The sequence below is a fragment of the Lissotriton vulgaris genome, chromosome 5 (genome assembly GCF_964263255.1).
Source record: "Lissotriton vulgaris chromosome 5, aLisVul1.2, whole genome shotgun sequence".
Taxonomy (NCBI): Eukaryota; Metazoa; Chordata; class Amphibia; order Caudata; family Salamandridae; genus Lissotriton; species Lissotriton vulgaris.
The window spans coordinates 1,032,137,909-1,032,158,954 of record NC_141693.1 but is presented as its reverse complement, the minus strand read 5'-3'; the positions used below and the strand labels follow the sequence as shown (position 1 = coordinate 1,032,158,954).

Genomic DNA, 21,046 nt, shown 5'->3' with positions numbered 1-21,046 from the left:
GTTCCTCCAAGACTGGAGCCGGGAACGTCCGTATGCTTTCCCGCCTTTCTCCATGATAGTGCGGGCCGCGGCCCAGATTCGCCGTCAGACGGCGGACGTGGTGATGGTGACGCCCGTGTGGAGGTCGCAAGTGTGGTTTCCAGTTCTTCTGGAACTTTCCTGGGATTCTCCAATCCTACTCCCCCGGCTTCCTCGTCTTCTCCTCAATCCAGACGGGGTCCCTCACCATCTCCTCCAGGGTTCTCTCCGCCTCATGGCATGGAGGCTTTCAGGCGACGTTGGTCGCTCCCTTGCCTTTCAAACTCAGCTCAGCACTTTCTGTCCAAGGCCTGGGCAGGCAGCACTGCCAAGAGGTATAGATCGGCTTGGACCAGGTGGGTTTGTTGGTGTCTTCGACGGGATTTGGATCCCATGGTCGCAGGCCTCGTTCCCATCCTGAATTTTCTTGCAGAACTCTCTACCGCCGGCTTAGCATACCGGACTATTAACACGATACGTTCTGCAATATCGGCGGCTCATGTGCAGCTAGATGGAGTGGCGGTCGGGGAACACCCCCTGGTATGTCGACTTCTTAGAGGAGTGCGTCTGGCTTTACCGCCGGAGCCACGATATTCCGTCCTGTGGGATGTTAACGTGGTGTTGAACCTTTTTCTTTCCTGGCAGCCTAACAAGTATCTTTCCTTAAAGGAACTATCAGCTAAACTGGCGATGCTCCTCTGCCTAGTGTCTTGTCGCAGAGTGTCTGATGTGCGTGCCCTAGATGTCACGGCGAGAGCGTTCTCCCCGGATGGGGTGACCTTTACCATGGGCCGACGCACGAAATCGGCTACGAGGTCTATTTCTTATCCGGCATTTGCAGATGCCCCTAAGTTGTGTGTGGTACAGTGTCTGAAGACCTATGAGGAAGTCACGACGGAACTTCGCCCTCCGGGCGAACGGCAGTTACTGATTGCGCTGCGCAAACCTCAGAAGGCTGTCTCTTCCCCCACTATAGCCCGGTGGGTGCGTTGGGTGATGCAGGAAGCTGGTATTGATACGAGGCAGTTCGGAGCTCACTCAGCAAGAGGGGCCATGGCCTCCAAAGCGTTTGCCCTTGGGGCACGTTTAGAAGACCTCATGCGCGCGGCGGACTGGTCTTCGGATTCCACCTTCAAAAGGTTCTATTTTAAGCCGGTGGTGGATATTGCTAGTTTGGTGGTGGACAAGCTTTAAACAAGCATAATCCGAAGCCTCCGGTCCTGACATAGAATCGAAATTTGCCTAGCGTAGTAACGGTAAGTTTCAATTCTATTAAGGACACGGAGGCGAGGATTATCCCACCCATACCTCCTGCGGAGAACCCGCCCGTACTGGAGTAAGTAATCTGTTTTCCGGATTGCAGTATGGTTTTACTGTTCTCTTTGGTTGCATGTCGTTGTCTTGATGCAATGCTTTCGTTGATTTGCCTTCAGGCTTAGCGGGTATGGCTTAGCTCACGCTGTTCTTTTTTTCCGCCAGGGAATGATGGTGCAAAACGAGATGCTTGAGACTTTGGCCTGACTCGCGACGAAGAAAGAGGAGGAGTTCACAGGATGGACGCCTTATATTGGGATTTATGGACACTAAGAAAGGACTGCCTAATGTTGATCTCATGGGACTTGTAGTTATTAAAAATGTTATTACGATGTTTTCTGATATTCCTGTGTTTGGGATACTAAGATTTTTTCAAGTTTTGATGCTTTTCTGGCTGCTATGCGATGTTATGTGAATAAACAGCGAAGAGAGAAAAGCATAATCCTCGCCTCCGTGTCCTTAATAGAATTGAAACTTACCGTTACTACGCTAGGCAAATTTCGACTCCCTGCCGCTGAACACCCACTGTGTAATCTATAAATGAGTAAATTCTTGCAATGCCGTGGAAAATTGGGTCTGCTGTGCAAGCTGATTGCAATTTTGCTTCTTTGTACCGGTAGTATATTCCCATGCCACCACAGGTCTAGGGAAGGGCTCCTGCTAGTGCTCTCTTGGACAGAACTCGTTGGGCTCGCTCAAGAATGAAATGTGGTAATAGCTTGTCATGTGCTACTGCTTGGCTCTGCCAGTTTTCAAAGTATTGTATAGGGTCCGATCCTTCAGGAAATCCTACTTTCCAGAGATTGTTTCGGTACGAGCGCACATCTAAGTCTTCCGCCCTCTTTTCAAGTTCCTGTACCTTATCAGTAAGCGATCGTACTTTGGCGACCATTTCTGATGTTGCGGGCTAGAGTTCTGCAATTGCAGATTCCGTAGTTCAGACTCAGGTCGACAATTTCTTCTGATCCTCCTGGGGCAACTCCATTTCAATCGCTACAGCCTGCCTCTTAGATCCTATTCAGAAAAGGGGGGTGGTGATGGACAGAGCATCTGAATTAAACAGAATACTACTACCCAGTCAGCAGATCAGGGCTTAATCCATCACCGTTTTTTAGCTGACTGCACCATCCCAGCTCAGAACCTGGCTACATGCAAATTAGTCTGTCCCTGGCCCAGTGCATCATGGGAACAGGGCAGACCAAACTACCAAGCCAATTCTTTTACTGGAAAGGAAACAAGCTTCCGGGGACCGGTTTCTGGCATTACAGCCGTCTTCGGCCCGGCTTGCTTGAATCCTGATGGTGCAGTGAACAAGGGACTCACCTCTGAGCATACCCTTCCACGCTTGTGGTGGACAAAACGATTCAGAAAAGGGGGGTGGTGATGGACAGAGCATCTGAATTAAACAGAATACTACTACCCAGTCAGCAGATCAGGGCTTAATCCATCACAGTTTTTTAGCTCACTGCACCATCCCAGCTTAGAACCTGGCTACATGCAAATTAGTCTGTCCCTGGCCCAGTGCATCATGGGAACAGGGCAGACCAAACTAGCATGCCGGGCCGAAGACGGCTGTAATGCCAGAAAACGGTCCCCGGAAGCTTGTTTCCTTTCCAGTAAAAGAATTGGCTTGGTAGTTTGGTCTGCCCTGTTCCCATGATGCACTGGGCCAGGGACAGACTAATTTGCATGTAGCCAAGTTCTGAGCTGGGATGGTGCAGTGAGCTAAAAAACGGTGATGGATCAAGCCCTGATCTGTTGACTGGGTACGAGTGCTCTGCTTAATTCAGATACTCTGTCCATCACCACCCCCTTTTCTGAATCATTGCCTCTTAGATCCTATCTGGTGTCAGCAATGGCCTCCAGGATTTTGTACAATTTTGCATCCGTGGGCATTAAGGGCACTTTGTCGGGTGCAGTCTCGGGGCCAGGACGATCCACCACTTCTGCCAGTTGGCGCCTCGCAGATTAGGAAGCCATTCCACCTCTTTTCCCCATGCTGCAAATTGTGCTAAGCTTGTGCCAGAAGTCTACTGGACTTCTTTCCATCAAGAACCAAGACGACTCACTCTCTGCAAGCCTTTAGGCTGAGGCCCGCCAGTCCCTTGATCACTACAGCACTGTCTTCTGGTAGGGCGGCATGTGCAACCTGGGTCAACACCCCCACGAGTCGAGATGGGGCTCAGTAGCCTGTCCACTATGATATACTTGCTCCTATTTCCCAGCCAGGTGACCTAGGACGGTCCGGCCAGGCCAGGTGCAGCCCCAGTGCCTCAGAGACAGCCTAAGTGTCTGCGTGATCACCATAGTGCCTGCACATCAGCCTATTCAAACCCCTTGATTGGGGCGGACCCGACTCACCCCATGTGTCTTTCTACTTCAAATGCATGGCGAACATGAGAAGTCCGGATGTTTTTTGCAGGTCGAGTGATATTGCATTTCGAGTGATGTGCAGTCTGGGTTATGACTGGGTTAGCTCCTGGGGAGGCTAGGAGGGGGCTCAGCACAGGGGAGACGGGGCCCACCTGTCCCTCGTAGTCTCTTCTTAGCTCTTCAATTTCTAGCACCCTCCACAATGCCGCGAACGCCAGGGGCGAGGAAATATCTGCCCAAAAATCCGGAAGGAGGAGCAGCATTCAGCAACCGACTGCCCTCATCTACCACCAGCACTAAGCTGCACGGCGTTAGGGGGTTTGCAAGGGCTTCTCACTTTTTGCCTACAATGCTGATCAGGCAAAAGGTGGAGACTTCTATTTTTCCATACCTCTGTTGGTTGCACCCAGCATCATATAGCCAGTCATCCGGGGCAGAGGGCTGGGGTTTGCTCGAGGCCTCCTCCGTGCACAGACCAGACTTAATTGATTGCCGTCTCAGGGCAATGCTTCGGTGGTTGGTTTCCTCTTAGGACGGGATGTCATTCCCCACAGCAGCTGCATCTAAATCAAGCAACATGAACGAACGCCAGGCACAGGGGGACGCACTGCTCCTGCCAAGCACTTACTTCGGGTGCTGTGAGGGTGCCACCTCGATGTATGTGTTGATTTCCAGATCTCGTACACTCAGTAGCCCATCATCTTCAATGGAGGGTGAATGTACTTGCTACTACCAAAGGGACAGCTCAAGGGCGTGCACCTTATTGCACACAGGATGCACTCGGCAGGCAGCGTGGGCTCCACCAGTAAGCCGCCTGCTCTACACCAGCCCACATCTTTGCAGTGCCCAGGCCCTATCCCGGCTGGAACACAGCTCCTCCAGTAGTCCAGCGGCCTGGGCAGCACCACATGGTTAGCTCAGTTGTGCATCCCTAGGCCTGGCCCAAGCAGCCCCTGGTCTGCCGCTCACTGCATGCAGGGCAAGGCCACAGAGGCTCCAGGCCATTCCTCAGAATGTACCACTGTTCCAAATCAACATCAATAGATGCCGCCGCACCACCACATCCGATCCGGCTATGTCTCCAGGCTATGCCGGCCCGAGTTGTGGCGAAGTGTAACAGATCGTGGGTCTTGGGCGCAGAGCAGCTCTAGCTTATGTCTGCTATCTTCTGGGGCTTGGCAAAGCCCCTCCCCTGCAACATGAATACCTAACACCAAAAATTAGGTAGTGATAAGTTTGGAAACCAAAGTAAATCTGATTGTGATCCTCTACAATTTTTACTCAGTTCTAATACCTCCTGACCATGTGAGTATACCTGCTTATTAAACCTAACTACTACTCCTTTTTCCTTCCTTCTTTTGTCCCCTGCTTGTTTTGCTCATCTAGTCCTAAGTCTTACTTCCAAACGCATTGATGGATGGATGATAATATAGTGTGTCTTGCATGTTGGTACATTTAGGTTCGTAGACCTGAACAGCAGAATTTGTGTACAACAGTACAACACCAGACACAAAATATTTCTAAATTATATCCCCTATCTTGTATGCTTAAATGTTTGTTTTATCTTAATCTATATGTTTTTTGTTTTCAGCTCTGTAACCTCCCAATCAGCTATGTTCCTAACTTATTCATATCACAAGAGAAAATGTTATGCTGAATACTATAATACATATTAACTTAATTTTTACTCTATCCACATGTCTTTTTTCCTAACTTAGAATCATTATTGGTATGGTTTCTCATCAGCCCATACTTAACCCATTAACAGATTATGGTGGTTTGGTTAACCAGTAGATCTGCTATACTCTGGTGGTTCTCATCTCCAGTTGGGTGCCAGATTTGCATTGGCTGGGCCCCCTGTTTGCTCTGCTGGTGCAAACATGGTGGCCTGCCTGCCACTGGACTGTGGGTTACAGAGACAATCGCCCTGACCTATTAAGGCCTGGGTAACTAACCACCACCAGATTTCCCTGCCATGTACAGCAAGGGAAATCAATCAGCCATTTGTATCCCAGTCTCGTCTGGTGACTGTTTCAAGTAATATGCGAAAGAAGTTTGGTGATCTCAGCCCTGTTTTTGTAAGCAAGACCTTTTGTCATTCGTATATACATACGCAAAAAATTACCAACACCAATTTAGCAAATTTGGAAAAAAATATTTAGAATGCTGCAGTTGACAGAATAATGGGGAAGGAGAGTTACATAAATACATCACTGACCATGCAACAGGCTTCCCTTAATATCTGAATCCTGAAAGTGAATTAAGAAGGGCAACTGTGGTGGTCTCAAGCATGTATCTGCTAGGTATCTCTGTTGCTAGGGAATAATGTAGGCATCTAGAATGTAGGCACTGTCAGGGAGAATGTTTGGAATTGAAGAGTGGCAGTTGATTGGAGCCACTCAGTGGGTGAGGACTCTGTTATGGACTGTACAATAAAACCTTCTTCAATCATCTACCTGAAGTATTGCAGTTTGATTTAAGTGAAGGACAACACCTCAGCAACAAATGGAAAGACATTTGCCAGTGCAGGCCGGTCCAAAATCCTTTCCTCTCTAATGTAAAAAAAGTAACCCACAAAATGGACCTGCATGAAAGTCTATTTTTTTAAAGAAAATATATTTGTAGCACACATAACCAAACAAATTCATTATAAGAGAGAAAATATAAGCTGCAGCCTAATGAAGGTTTTTAAACTGTTTGTGTGTGATACAAAATGCATATATTTAGGGTACTCATGAATGTGCAATCCTTACCTTAACAGTGGGCTGATGGCAATGGACCACACTCTATCATCTGTCTGAATCGTATGCAAACACTGTCCTAATCTTCCCGAGGACAGAGACCACACCTAAGCAGGGATGAAAAAGATAAGAAACTCAAAATGAGGTTGGAGACAATAGACAAGTAGAGTAACATTTACATGTGTTCTACTATATTGTTAAAAGGAAATAAAGCAGAAAATACCTATTTTGTAATACAAAGACAACACTGTGTGTCATGCCTGTGGAGGAAGGTCCACCACATTCAGGCACTGCTCCTATGAGGTGGATGTGCCCACCCCCTGACATCATGTGAAGATCCACATTGGGACAAAGTAGTAGTTGAGGCAATTACCAATACCCGAGTGGCATGATGGAATTGTGGTCACCGTAGGTGGGTCCCAGAAATGTATTGCCATAGTGGGAAGATCTTTTCCGTAGCCACTTAACAAGTGGCCCTAAGATATAGGAAGTTTGCTTCCAAAACATCTAGGACTCGTGCAATTCTGTGCAAGACTGCCATGTTAACCACATCGATTTAGCATGAAACTGCATGGAAGAGGAACTGGCAAGAAAGGTGCTGTGCCAACAAGAAATAAGCATTGGCATAGCCAATAGGTCTTGCCTTTGGGACCTTATAAGTGTTTAGCCATGCAACACTTGATGTTGTTGCACCAAGGATATTGTGCTGAATAACTAAACACATATAAGGTCCCAAAGGCGAGACCTATTGGCTATGCCAATGCTGGGTAACCTTTCGGTTGTAAAAATAGGTGTACATGGAAAAGTAGAAACTATTTTTTCGCGAGGAGCTCATCCTCGAAAACAGAAAGCAGCAAGAAAGGACCAAAAAGACCACGCTTACGCGGGCCTTCTATATTTTGTGCCTTCAACCGCCACTGTATCTTGACTAGCAGAGGCCACGAGCGTCCTCAGAGCAACACGAACTCCATCAGACAGACACGTCTGGAACTTTCTGCGGAACTTATTTCAAGGTGGCTCTGAATTCACCAAGGAGCAATACAAGGTACGAATTTGGCTGGTACGTTTCCTATCATAATTCACTCTCTCACTGTCGTTCCAAATATATCCACAGCATCCAAGCTTCTGGATAATTGGCAGGACAACGAATGATGCCCAGGTTGATAAATACAGGCAACCTCGACTGCATGGTGAAACCCGGCAAGTCTCTTCAGAACCTATGTCTCTCAGTGCATCGTCTAAGGACCCAACGCATTGCCATCACTGTGTGGAGAAAATCGACGTATCATCTACTGTGGGATCAACGCATCGTTCGACGGCACTCCACATCTCGCTATTGCGTCCATGATAAGATACTTTGTTCACCAGGCCCTGGGTGGGTCGTGTAGCCGGCCTGCACTCCATCGCAGTCGGCCCAAACTGTGGACTTTGTCCTGGTCCAGCATGACCAGATTACCCCGATTTGAGCTTATTGCTTCTAAGTGCTAGAATTCTTTATGTTTTTTAAAAATTCACTTATTTTTGCCATTTTGGTCTTGATGTATTTAATAAATTAGTGTCTATTGTTCTAACCCTGTGTGGAATCTCTCTGTGGTGTTTTCATTGTGTTACTGTGGATGTGTATATTGCACAGATACTTTACACATTGCCTCTTTAGATAAGCCTGACTGCTCTGTGCTAAGCTACAAGAGGGTAGGCACAGGTTATCTTTTAGTGTGTATCTAACTTACCCTGACTAGAGTGGTGGTCCCAGCTTGGACAGTGTGCATACCTCTGCCAACTAGAGACCCCATTCCTGACAATAACTTACATAAGTAGGTTTAGTCTTTTTTCAACGATTGTTTGAGCCACCTCGCATTTCCGAAATAAAAAACTAATCAAAACTAATAGTGAGGTCTATCAGTTAGCTTCACACCTCGAATGCATAGCTCCAGGACATTCCCGGAGTAAGAGAGCACTTCATAAATGCCCTTTACATTACATACATTACTTTATGGCACCGATTTTTTTTCAGATATAAGAGAGCTAGCTAGCAAGCCGGGCAAGTGCAAAAGCCTTGCACGCATTAAAACAAGAAAAGCAAACATTAGCAAAGCCATTAGAGCTTGCAACTGAAACCTATTGACTTTACCATTTTATTTTGCTTTAGAAAACTGCCCGATGTGCCAAAACATTACAAATGCATACAAAGATGGCCGAGCATCCACAACAGCCATCTTTGAATGCAAGTGTAATGTCTTAACAAACATATTCAAATACTTCTGCAGTGGATGTTTATGCATCCATGGCGACTCTCCGTGAATGCATTTGCATTAGTTTACTAAACCTATATAAGGATGATCACAAAGAATGCACATGCATCACCCAGGCCCATCTTGGAATGGGTTTGCTCAAATAACACAAACCCATTTCTTCATACCTACTGTGCATGCATCTGCAGAGGGAAGCGGACATCTTGAAACAGTTAAAAGTCCATTTTAAGGTGGCCCCCGTTGGTAGCATGGAGCACACAAAAAAGTTTTACAGAAAAAAATAAAAACTAAGTGGGCTTGGGCAACAAGCAAGGCAGGGTTGGGGACAAATGGGAGCTGGGATGGAAGAAGGGCGCTAATAAAAAGAAAACGAGCAATACGAGTTGGGAATGAGAGGCAAACAATAAGCTGGGGCAAGGAGACGAAGCAGCACAGAGAGTGAGAGGCAGAGCAAAGTGAACAAAAAAGCATCTCACAGGGAAGAGAGCAAGAAAACATATGCCCTCCCATGAAGTGCTTAAAAGAAAAGAACAAAAAGTAGTCCCTGAATTCAAGCTTCGTCAGCCAAGGAACAAACAAGTCAGCCATCCAGAATACTGAAACGGAAATGCTCCTGGGCATGGCAAAGACTTGAATAAGGAGGAAAGCCATTGAACTTAGAAGAGGCACTGTGACAGACAATAAAGCCATCTAGTCATTGGATAAGTGCTGACACAATGGTCAATCTATGTATATTGGAAATATTAGGTCTGGCCAACAGACAGCTAATGATGAATAGATACGACTTAAAATTGGCATGGGAAAGTCTGAAGTAAAAATCCATGAAAAAATGAAGGGAAAGCAGTTACAAGGAGAAAAGTGGGGCTGGGGTGCAAAACCAATAGTTTACTTCTTCAAGCAGACATTTGGCTTGCTAATGATTTGTTCGGATAGTATTCAGCATCTGCAAAATGAGGGCAAAAATCTTTTTTGCTGATGCAAAAATGTGCAGCACGAGCAAATAAGATTTTAAAGGCACATCACTCAAACGACAAAAAAATGTATATTGGGAGACACCCTTTAAGAGAAAAAGGGAATGGGTTTGTGGTCAACAAATATCAAAAGGATCCGTTTTCCTGGTTTTTAGTAACAGATGAGACTAACTGAATAGTCCCCCCGTTAAAACGTATTCTATGGTAACCTGTGAGTATGGTCAATTCTTGGCGTCCCACACCAAAAAAATAACAAATTCACAAATCTATCATTGATCTAAAGAATTCAGTTGCAACCCTTGAGTATTCTTAATTAAAAACAATTTGAACAAGAATGCGGTGAAAAAGGTTTTGCAGGATCTGATCTGTTTGTTCACCAATGTACTAAAAAAAACAATTTTTCCGTACAATTTATTAAAACATAACATTACATATTATTAAAAAAACTATTTAAAAAGCAAGAAACTGTCAACGCAGCGTTTCGGTGAAAACGCTGGTCACCTTCTTCAGGACAATGCTTTCTTATATTAAAAACAATCTATTTAAGAAAATATATAAGAGAATTTATTACAAAACATTCCTCTTTTTTGCAAAACCATAAATACAGATTTTATTATTAACTATATTTCATTCCTGTTCAGCATTTGCCATTCACTTAGGCTCAATGAATAAATATTATTTTAGAAACATGTTTGTTCTTCATTCAGTTCTAAGGTACATTACTAATACAGCATATTTTCGGGTTGCAAAACTGGCAGGAAAAGTGATACATAGCTTCATGAGGGTTGAATCATTACATATCCTATTTGTTATTTTGTGGACTCCTAATTCTTGACCCATTCTGTTAAATAGCAAAAAAAAAATAATAATTTTTGCATACGAATACTCACTCTTAGGTAAAGTTCATGTTGCAGCTCGAATAGATTCACTTAATTATGTGATACCGGAAACCTGTTTTGGTTCCAGCTGTTCAGTTGTACTGTAACATAAAAGGATTTTAATAAATTATCGACTCATATGATGGATATTGCAGTGTGCAATTGATGATTTTCTATTGACTTTAGATATACCTCTAGGGCCGGATCTTTTTATGTGTCCTTTGTTCCTAGCATCATCTGCTCCTTTTTGGTAGTGGGTATTGATTGTTATATTCCACTGTAGGAACAAAAGATACATGCTGTATACTATTCTATTTTTACTGTTTATTGAAATTTATTTGTTATTAGAATCCCCAAAATTCTAACCTAAATTAGGATACTTTTCACTCGTCATTATAGTATCAGTATCCTCTTCTTAAAAGAAATTTTATGTAAAGAGTTTTTTTCGTCCAGCTGATCTTGTCGCTTCCTGATCAGTTCTAGGGAACTACAAAACAAAGGAGGTTATTGTTTCTGCCTCTGGTTACGAGTGATATTAGATTTATTAAAAGTACAAATCTTACCTCAAGTGCTAATTTATTTATTGAACTCGAATTCTTGACAGGAAAGTTGTGGTCCCAGTGTTATTTACTGTGGAAACACAACTTTCTATTATCAATTTAAATTAGCTGATTCTATTTTGCTACGATCCAGTGGGGCCATGGAATAATTTGCTATGTATTACCTTAAAGCTTTGTGTTTGGACTGATGTGGACCTTCTAGTTTGTAGTTTGTCTGCACCAAATACTCCCCTGACTCTGAATTTTCAGGAAATACTATACAAGGCGAAAATGTTTTTTTATAGATTTAGTCTTAAAAGACAAATATTCTAATTACAATTAGTCCTCTGGTAACTATACTAGCTGCTAGAGTGGGCTGCAGTTATTTATGCTCTTCTGGGTTCTCTTCCACAACCGTCCTCTGTCATTCGGTAGCTGCAACTGAGACTGTTACTCAGTTTGCTCTCCTCTTAATACTCCTGATAATTGGACAATTGGGTCTTAATTGTTGTTAATTACGACCTATTAGCGAGGTTCTACCTTCATGCCTTACCGTGTCGGCCATCTTGGAATATGTTTATCTTAATTCCAATCGCCTATTGGTGATCCCTATTTCAGTCTTTGCATTCTTATTTTAGCTATTTGTGTATTCTCATTAATTCACTATGGGGTACCTGCCCTCATTGGATATTATAAGATCATGAGCATGAGAGCAAAGTTCGCGTTTGCGATGTAGATTCTTCGCTCGGTGTACACTTACCCCTTTTATATCACCTACTTGTTTTTAATCTAATTTTTTACTCTGAGGGGCGTATATCACTCAATATTGGTTGGTATAAAATCTATATATCCTTTTTTAAGATTGCGCTTATTGTCACCGCCATTTTGCATTGGGCACGTGTTAATGGCTACAACTCGACATGTCTGGCCGCCATCTTGGAGTGTCTTTTGTTTATGTAAAGGAAACAGATTTGTTTATAACATATGTTTTTTATCGTATATTCTTATTCAGAGGGTAGGACAACCATATCCCCTAGTTTTAGTTAGGGTAAACACTGTATCACATTTTAGTTCGATAATTACGCTTGTTTTTGCTACCATTTTACATTAAGAGCGAGTTGGTTGTTACGACTCGAAGTATTCTGGCCGCCATCTTAGAGTGTCTTTAATTTATAAAGCAAGTTTGTTATTAACAGAAAGTGATTATGCTTTTAATATGGTACTAGCAACTATTAGTAAATTTGCACACAATAACGCATATTCATTTGCTACAATGATTACTATGATGAGTACTTTGCTATTATTTTCGTTTCTCGAGTCGCGTTGTATTATTGCTTCCATTTTACATTGGCGAAGGTTTGTGAATACAGCTCAGCTTACCTTTCCGCCATCTTAGATGGTCTTTTGATATACATAAAATCAAACACTCTTTTAATCACCTTAGAATTTCATATTAATGTGCTAATAAGTCAGCTGGTATTTATGATGTTTATACTGAAGCACTTCTATGTTCATTATTACCGATGTTTATCAGAAAGACGGTTCTACTTTTATGGTGATTAGTTACAAAGTGTTAAATATTATTACCCATTATGCTTACGGATATGTCTCTTAAAACGTTTTTTGGGGCCCTCTTGATATGGGCACATCATGAGTGATCACCTGACAAATTTAATCTCGAAAGAGACATTAGGTGTCTTTTCAGAAAAATAAGACTAAAAAAATGTTTTGAGGGAAAAGAAAAAAGGATAACAGAAAATAAATCAGGATTAAGACCCAAATCGGTATGGACACCCTCAACATCTATGGTAGGCAAAGAAGTAGAGATATTTGAAAAGGTAGTAGAGCAGGGACTTGATGATATTTTGTCAATTAACCAAGTGGACGGAAAATAACCTAACCTACAAACAAAGAAAAAACAGCATTAAAAAGCTTAGAACAATGCAGTGATATTACCATCAAACTAGGCGACAAGGGTGGCAGCATTGTCGTCATGGACACAATAGATTATGAGAAGAGAAGGAAAGGTCTCTTAAATAATCCAACTCACTACTAAGTAAGTAATAGACAGGAATGGTTGGATCTAGGTAAACTTATAATAAATCGTTTAAACTTTGCCCTTGAAGATGAGGTTATTACACAAGAAGAATTCACCTACATGAGAAATGACACACCTACAATACCGGCCATGTACAGGTTGCCTAAAGTGCACAAAAGCTTAACAGATCGCCACATGCACCCCATTGTGTCTAGCCTTAAGTCACTAACTGAACCCTTAAGCCAATATGTAGATCAATTTATTCAACCATTGGTTATTTCACAACGAGCTTACATTAAGGACACAACCCATATGATTGAAAAAATAGAAAATACACCTTTTGACGCACATAGGGAGTGGCTAGTGACCTTGGACATCGAGGCGCTATACACAAATATCCCGCAAGACAACACCATTGCCATGATGCAAAATCTTCTAAAAGGCCAACAATTTGAGCTATCCGATCACTCAAGATCTATAGTAGATTGTGTAGAAATAATCCTGAAAAACAAAACAAAATGTATTCAAAGAGGATTTTCATAGACAAACCAAAGGGACAAGCATGGGCACTACTTGCGCCCCGAGCTTAGCATGCCTCTATGTGGCAGCCTTTGAGGAGAAAATAATGTTCAAGTGTGGGTCACGCACTCCTCTGTGTAAGTATGACTTAGTCCTATTCTAGTGACTACATGAGGTTACGTTTTGCATGTGGTATGGTTATGAACGATCATTGTTCAACTGTTTGGCACTCTTTTTCTCATGACACTGGGCTTATCTTATCTTATAGATACTAGAGTTGTTTTACTGACCATGTTACTTTTGATCCAATTACATATCCTTTGATCTTTGGGCAAGCACGTTCTCGGGTGCTTTTTACCTTCACGATATGTTTATTTTCGGTTACAATTCACTTGACACATCAATGGAATTATGTTATGTATTTGGTTATTAGATTTTGTCTCGGTGGATCAAACTTAGATTGTATCATTGTTTTTTCAGGATTCCCCTGATGAAGGACCAGGTGTCCGAAATGCATTGGGATATGATGTCATAATGTATATACTGAATTGGATTTACATATGAAATATTGAAATGAAACTCCATGGATTTTGATGAGAGATTCATGTGAATAAAACATGAAGGAAATGGTTACAATGCTGGTTTAACTTATTGCGGCATTTGAAGTATTTGATATAGAAACACGTCTGTTTCACAGAGGTTGTGCTCAGAGAGTTGGCGCTTACCCTAGGTGCCACTAACCAAGCCTTTGAGGAGACACACATCTTCAATGAAGTGGCTCCATTCTTTGAAAATATCGATAGATGGTCCAGCTTCATTGATGACGTGTTCTTCATAAGGAGAGGAAATGAGGAGGACTTAATAGCTTTTATCCAGTGGATCAACCTTGGGGACAGTAATCTAAGATTTAGATCATCATACAGCAATGAGACCTGTAATTTTTTAGATATAAAAATTAAAGATGTACAAGGTAGCCTACAAGTTGAACTTTACTGTAAACCAACAGATCGCAATAAGATGTTGCACTATGAAAGCAACCACCCAGCCAGTCAAAGAAATAATATACCCTTCGGACAATTCCTTAGGGTAAAACGTAATTGTACGAATGGGCAGGAATTTGAAAAACATGCGAAGGCTCTAATTGATAAGTTCACTGAAAGAGGATATCCTAAGAAAGTGATAACAAAAGCATATAAGAGAGCCACATATTATAACAGGGAGAGTTTGTTTGAACCTAAACAGAAAAGAGAAAACGAGGATAAACACCTGGTCTGTGTAACCAATTTCTCTACATTACCAATAGGGTGAAAAACCTGATAAATCGGAATTGGAACCTATTGATTAATGACAACACAGGCCCACTACCAAGACCCATTTATGCGTTTAGACGCAATAGAACAATTAGGATTTGTTTAGTACACACTTATCCTGATAAAGGCACTAGAAAACATACAAGAACCCTGGATGGTAAAATTGTTGTAGGAAACTATCCTTGTGGTACTAGCCAAAACTGCAATATGATTATGAAAGGACCCAGCGTGACATATAAAGGAATAAATCACAAACAACAAAGCCTAGTAAATTGCAGAACGCAAAACGTGATCTATATGATCAAATGCCCATGCGAAAAAGCATATATTGGCGAGACTTCAAGAGAAATCCGCCTGAGGCTAAACGAACACAGGTCAGCCATTAGAACTAAACGCCTTAATGCACCCTTAGTGGATCATTGGGCAGTTGAAAAACATAAAGAAGATGAAATCAAATGGTGCATTTTAGAGGCAGTAAGACTCAATAACAGAGGAGACTTAAACACTAAACGACGAAAGAGAGAACAATACTACATGTCCAAATTTCAGACGTTTAAAAACGGCCTAAACAGTAGAGAAGAATGGGAGAGGATTCTTTAAATACCACTATGTACTGCTATAGACTAAAGGAAACACATTATGCAAACTTGTAAAACAGGTTAAAATAATCAACAACATACCAAAAATGTAGTTTGATTATGGAGAGTTTTGGGGAAACTGTATAAAAATATATACGATTAACATAAACTGGTATTTTAAATATATAAGTGAGAGCAAATTAAAGTATATAGGAGGGCCTCAGTTGTCACATTGTGATTCACCTTCCAGTGCCAACAACCTTAAAGAAAAGTTTATATTGTCAATCAAATTAGTCATACGACATCCCATGAAATAATACTCTCTCGTGATGTAATTCCGGACACTATGGGGTCCTGAGGCGAAACTTAATGCGCAGACATACTTTATATATCCTGCAAGATAAGATACAAGTGAGATATAATTTATATAGAATATCCTCTCACGGCTGATCCTAATGTTCTTTTATGATGCCATCGTAAATAATGAAGAAATTAATGTGCATTATCAAGTCGCAAATATATGCCCAGGCACTGTATGGGAACACGTTTTAGAAAGACATTCAGGGTGATCACTCATGATGTGCCCATATCAAGAGGGCCCCAAAAATGTTATTAAGAGATATATCTGTAAGCATAATGGTTAATAATATTTAACACTTTGTAACTAATCACCATAAAAGTAGAACCGTCTTTCTGATAAACATTGGTAATAATGAACATAGAAGTGCTTCAGTATAAACATCATAAATACCAGCTGACTTATTAGCACATTAATATGAAATTCTAAGGTGATTAAAAGAGTGTTTGATTTTATGTATATCAAAAGACCATCTAAGATGGCTTAAAGGTAAGCCGAGCTGTATTCACAAACCTTCGCCAATGTAAAATGGAAGCAATAATATAACGCGACTCGAGAAACAAAAATAATAGCAAAGTACTCATCATAATAATCATTGTAGCAAATGAATATGCGTTATTATGGGCACATTCACTAATAGTTACTAGTACCAATATTAAAAGCATAATCACTTTCTGTTAATAACAAACTTGCTTTATAAATTAAAGACACTCTAAGATGGCGGCCAGAATACGTCGAGTCGTAAGAACCAACTCGCGCCTAATGTAAAACGGTAGCAAAAACAAGCGTAATTTTAGAAATAAAATGTGATACAGTGTTGTATATTTTGTTCCTACAGTGAAATATAACAATCAATACCCACTACCAAAACGAAGCAGATGATGCTAGGAGCAAAGGACACATAAAAAGATCCGGCCCTAGAGGTATATCTAAAGTCAATAGAAAATTATCAATTGCACACTGCAATGTCCATCATAAGAGTTGATAATTTATTAAAATCCTTTTATGTTACAGTACAACTGAACAGCTGGAACCAAAACAGGTTTCCGGTACCACATAATTAAGTGAATCCATTCGAGCTGCAACATGAACTTTACCTAAGAGTGAGTATTCTTCTGCAAAAATTATTTAGTTGTTTTTGCTATTTAACAGAATGGGTCAAGAATTAGGAGTCCACAAAATAACAAATAATAGGATATGTAATGATTCAACCCTCATGAAGCTATGTATCACTTTTCCTGCCAGTTTTGCAACCCGAAAATATGCTGTATTAGTAATGTACCTTAGAACTGAATGAAGAACAAACATGTTTCTAAAATAATATGTATACATTGAGCCTAAGTGAATAGCAAATACTGAACAGGAATGTAATATAGTTAATAATAAAATCTGTATTTATGGTTTTGCAAAAAAGAGGAATGTTTTGTAAGAAATTCAGGATGCTAAATTGGCCCAACGTCATGACGTATACACACAACAGGCATGCTCAGGCTTACGGAATGATGCAACTACCATTTGTTTTCAGTTTTTTTTTGTTTTTTTTACTTGTACTTGGCACATACAAATATTAGAGCAGTAAATAAAGTTAAAAGTATGTCAAAGCTCGTATTTAAAAGGTGTAAACTGCAGCTACTGGGTCCTCCCCAAAAAATGTTTAAGGCATATTTTGTTTTATGACAAAGGGGCATGGCAGCTCCACGGGGTGGAGGGGAATTGCAGTGTAGACTAAGGCGAGTGGAGGTTGGTGAGCAATAGCCACATGGAAACCAGCCGACGAGGTGATGAAGAGGGGTAAACATGGGGTGCAGGGAGGGGAGCTGTTATTTGGCTGAGAAGAAGCACATGTGGGAGAGAGAAAGAAAACATATGCACTTCTATGTCATCTAGTCAAAAGGATGGTGAAGATGCAAATCTCCTGCGTAGAGACAAACCCCAGAAGAGAAAGGGAAGCCATTAAACAACAAGCACGTAAATAATATTGCCAAGAAAGCCAGCCAATTCATTGAAAGTACTGGTATTTTGTACCGTAGTTTGTGCATACAAAAGATGTCTGTAGGAGACACCTAATGAAGATGCAGAAACATTACGTCAGACCACGTGAAAGGTCGTATTTCGATTAATGGTTTTCCACTGTATGCTTTCAATCAGCTACATTTCGACCAAGCATTTAAATGAATGAATACTTTATCCTACCGGGTCATTTCATTGTCGATAAAACGTCATAGGGTAACTATTTTTGGTGCTCCTGGAAAAATTCGGACCCACACGGTCTGAGCTCCTATGACCCTGGAGACTCCCGTTGTAAGAAGATCTGAGAAGGGAAAGCCTGAGTTGGAGAATGCCTTACACATGCCCCGTGGCTCCTTTGATCTCTGTGGCGCGAGGTCTGCTGTGCATGAGCTAATTTTAGGCCGGCCCTTTGCACATTTGTGTGGACATGGACACATCGCTCCTCTGCCCTTCTCCCGAAGCGGCACGCTGGTTGCTGTTTTGAAGCAGAAATTCTCCTACAAATTGCTGTATAAACTGGGCATTTGGTTGAGTAGTGTTGTAAACCGGGCATTCTGTTGAGTAATGTGTGCAGCTCTACAAACAAGCATTGGCCGCGGGCCGTGAAAGTAACGTGGCACGATCGCGATCTTGATCCCGCGGACGCGCTTTGTGGTGAGTGAGGGGCGGAGCGAGGTGCCTCGGAGAGCAAGCCGCGAGGAAAGGCAGATAGCGGCTGCGCGCGTGCTATCTCGCAAGCACGCAAGCTGTAGGCCACAAGCAAAAGTTTGTGATGGCAGTTCGAAAGCCTACTCACTAAATGTCTCACCAGCCAGCGCATGCGCTGGCTCTAGCGAGACCTAAAAATTGGGTTATCAGTCACAACTAGTTTTGGTGGCATCCACACTGTACACAATGTGTTTCAGATGGCACAGAAATTACACTATGAAGGAGAAAGTCTTTCCCTGCCCTTTAATAGGGCAGAAAAAAGCAGAGGTGGGTGAGGAAAGACTTCCAGTATCTTTTTGCTCAAGTCTTGCTACCTTGTTCCTCATAATTACACAGTATGTGTCTCCAAGCGATATTGAATGATAATGTGAGGGAACTGCAGTTAGACCTCTTTTCAAAAGGCAAGCACGTTTAAAAGAGGTTGAGGCAATAAACCTGGTGCACTAATATCAGAGAATGGGTTTATTCTCACCACAAATACAAATAAGTCTATGGAAAGACATTGGCCTGGCTGTGGCTATCCAGAATTCCGCCATTGCTTGAAATTCAGTACAGCATCAAACAAACCCTGCTTTAGCAGCTCATCAGTCTTCTTGTCTGCACTTTGCTTCTGCAATTACGGAGTGCCTCGATATAACATCTTGTCCAGATCGACAGTGTCTGTTCCAGTAGCAGGACTTCAAAGATGGCTGTAATGGTTATCTAATGTCATATGTTGGGAGGGATGGCAGGCTTGCTTACAAGTGCCTGGTGGTACTGAGCAGTATATTGTGCCCATTCACCTACAAAGACATTTTCTGAGTCCGTCTTCACACTTATGTATGGCAACCAGGATAGCAGTATCATGCCATGATTCCAACAAGCATTGTCATAAACAATAGGTATCGCCTATCAGAGGTGGCAATGTTGCAGCCATGTTGGACAGCAGTGAAACTGCTGTGCAGCATAGCGTAGGTAATAAAATAACACTTTGAAAGGCCAGCGCTATCTGTGTCATTTTTAGGTCGAGCGTAGCGATGGACCTTTTGTTGGCTTGTTCGGATGAATGTGAGACAGCGTACAGGCACGAGCGTCTCCGATTTGCCCTCGAGGGCGCGCACGGCGCCGTGCAGATCCCATGCCTCACATTCACAGCCTCACTCACGCATGCGCACACAGACACACACTGCTTATATATATATATATATATATATATATATGCACACACACACACACGCGCACACACACATGCACGCAGCCACCCCCCACTCACCTGGCTCTTATGTCGTGACTCCCCCTATCTCCGCCGCATCGCCTGGCCTGGGTAGCATAATTGAAACGGCACCCAACAGCCATGTGCCGAAACCGAGTGGAAGCGGACGCCGCGTCCCCAGCGCACCCCTTGCCTGTAGCAGCCGCCTCTGCTGACCCGGAAATGCTCCAGCCGCCTCCCCGCCTCCGGTACCCGGATGTATTACATTCTGCTCCTTGTTTTTTTTTTCATCCGCCAATGCTTTTCTTGTTGCCACTTTGGTGCTGAAGGTAGACAGGAGGTGGCACGCGCGGACAGGAGATGTGCACTCCGTACGCGTGCACATCTCTTGTCTGTGAAGGTAGGCGTTTCCTCTGCCGTTGCTAGGACGAAGTGTTTGCGTTCCAGAATGGGAAGCACCGCGGGCTGGACTAAGAAACTGCTTCCAGGGGAGGAAACATTCAAACACTCCCCTAAAGTCCTTGTTAATGCACGGAGGCAGCCGAATATGCTTTGATTCTGTTTTTACGACAGAAAAACGAACTACAGGGGAGACAGGTGGCGGCGTCATTCTCTTCCAGCCGTTTTGTATTTTACGATTCAGTGCGCCACCCCTATGTAATTGTACTGGTTGAGTCCGGCCGGCGTTAACCTCCTGCAGTAATGTGCTGCGCTATGACCGATGAGCAGCGGCAGGGCGGAGGCGTTTGATACTGGAGTGCGCTATACCAGTGTGCTGTACACTCCTTGACCTGAGCACCGGGCAGCGGTAAAGGCTGACATCCCCCCGGGCTCCAAGACGAAACGGAACCGCTGCGGCATCTGCTGATAAGAGCGCCGTGCACCTACATCTGCGGCTCCTAGACATGGCAAGGGCAGCGTGGACCACTTCCTAGAGAAGTGGGGTAGTGGCGATACCGTACGTTCTCCCAGAGCCAGGCAAGTGCGGCGCTATTAGAATGTACCATTACGGGTAAAGGGTGTGTGTGAGCATAGTGGGATTCGTTGTGAACAAGGGGACACGACTTTGTGGGCTTACGGGATGCAGGTGCGAGGAGGAAGTGTTCGTGTGGGCAAAGACGAAGCTGATGCGTGGAAAGGGGTGCTAGTGTCAGCTAATGGATGCATGTCTTGGCACGGGTTGCTGGTGCTTGTATAAGGGAAGCAGGGTTGGCAAGGGGTTATATATCTTATGGCGATGGGCCACC

General features: G+C 42.9%; 1 protein-coding gene across 1 annotated transcript in view; it reads right to left on the bottom strand.

The window, feature by feature from the left end:
* FBXW4 (F-box and WD repeat domain containing 4) overlaps window positions 1-21,046 on the bottom strand; it is an 880,740-nt gene that overhangs the window by 605,517 nt on the left and 254,177 nt on the right. Inside the window, exon 5 of the mRNA XM_086922659.1 lies at window positions 6,459-6,553. Within this exon, the coding sequence (XP_086778785.1) occupies window positions 6,459-6,553 (95 nt within the window). The remainder of the gene's footprint in view (window positions 1-6,458; window positions 6,554-21,046) is intronic.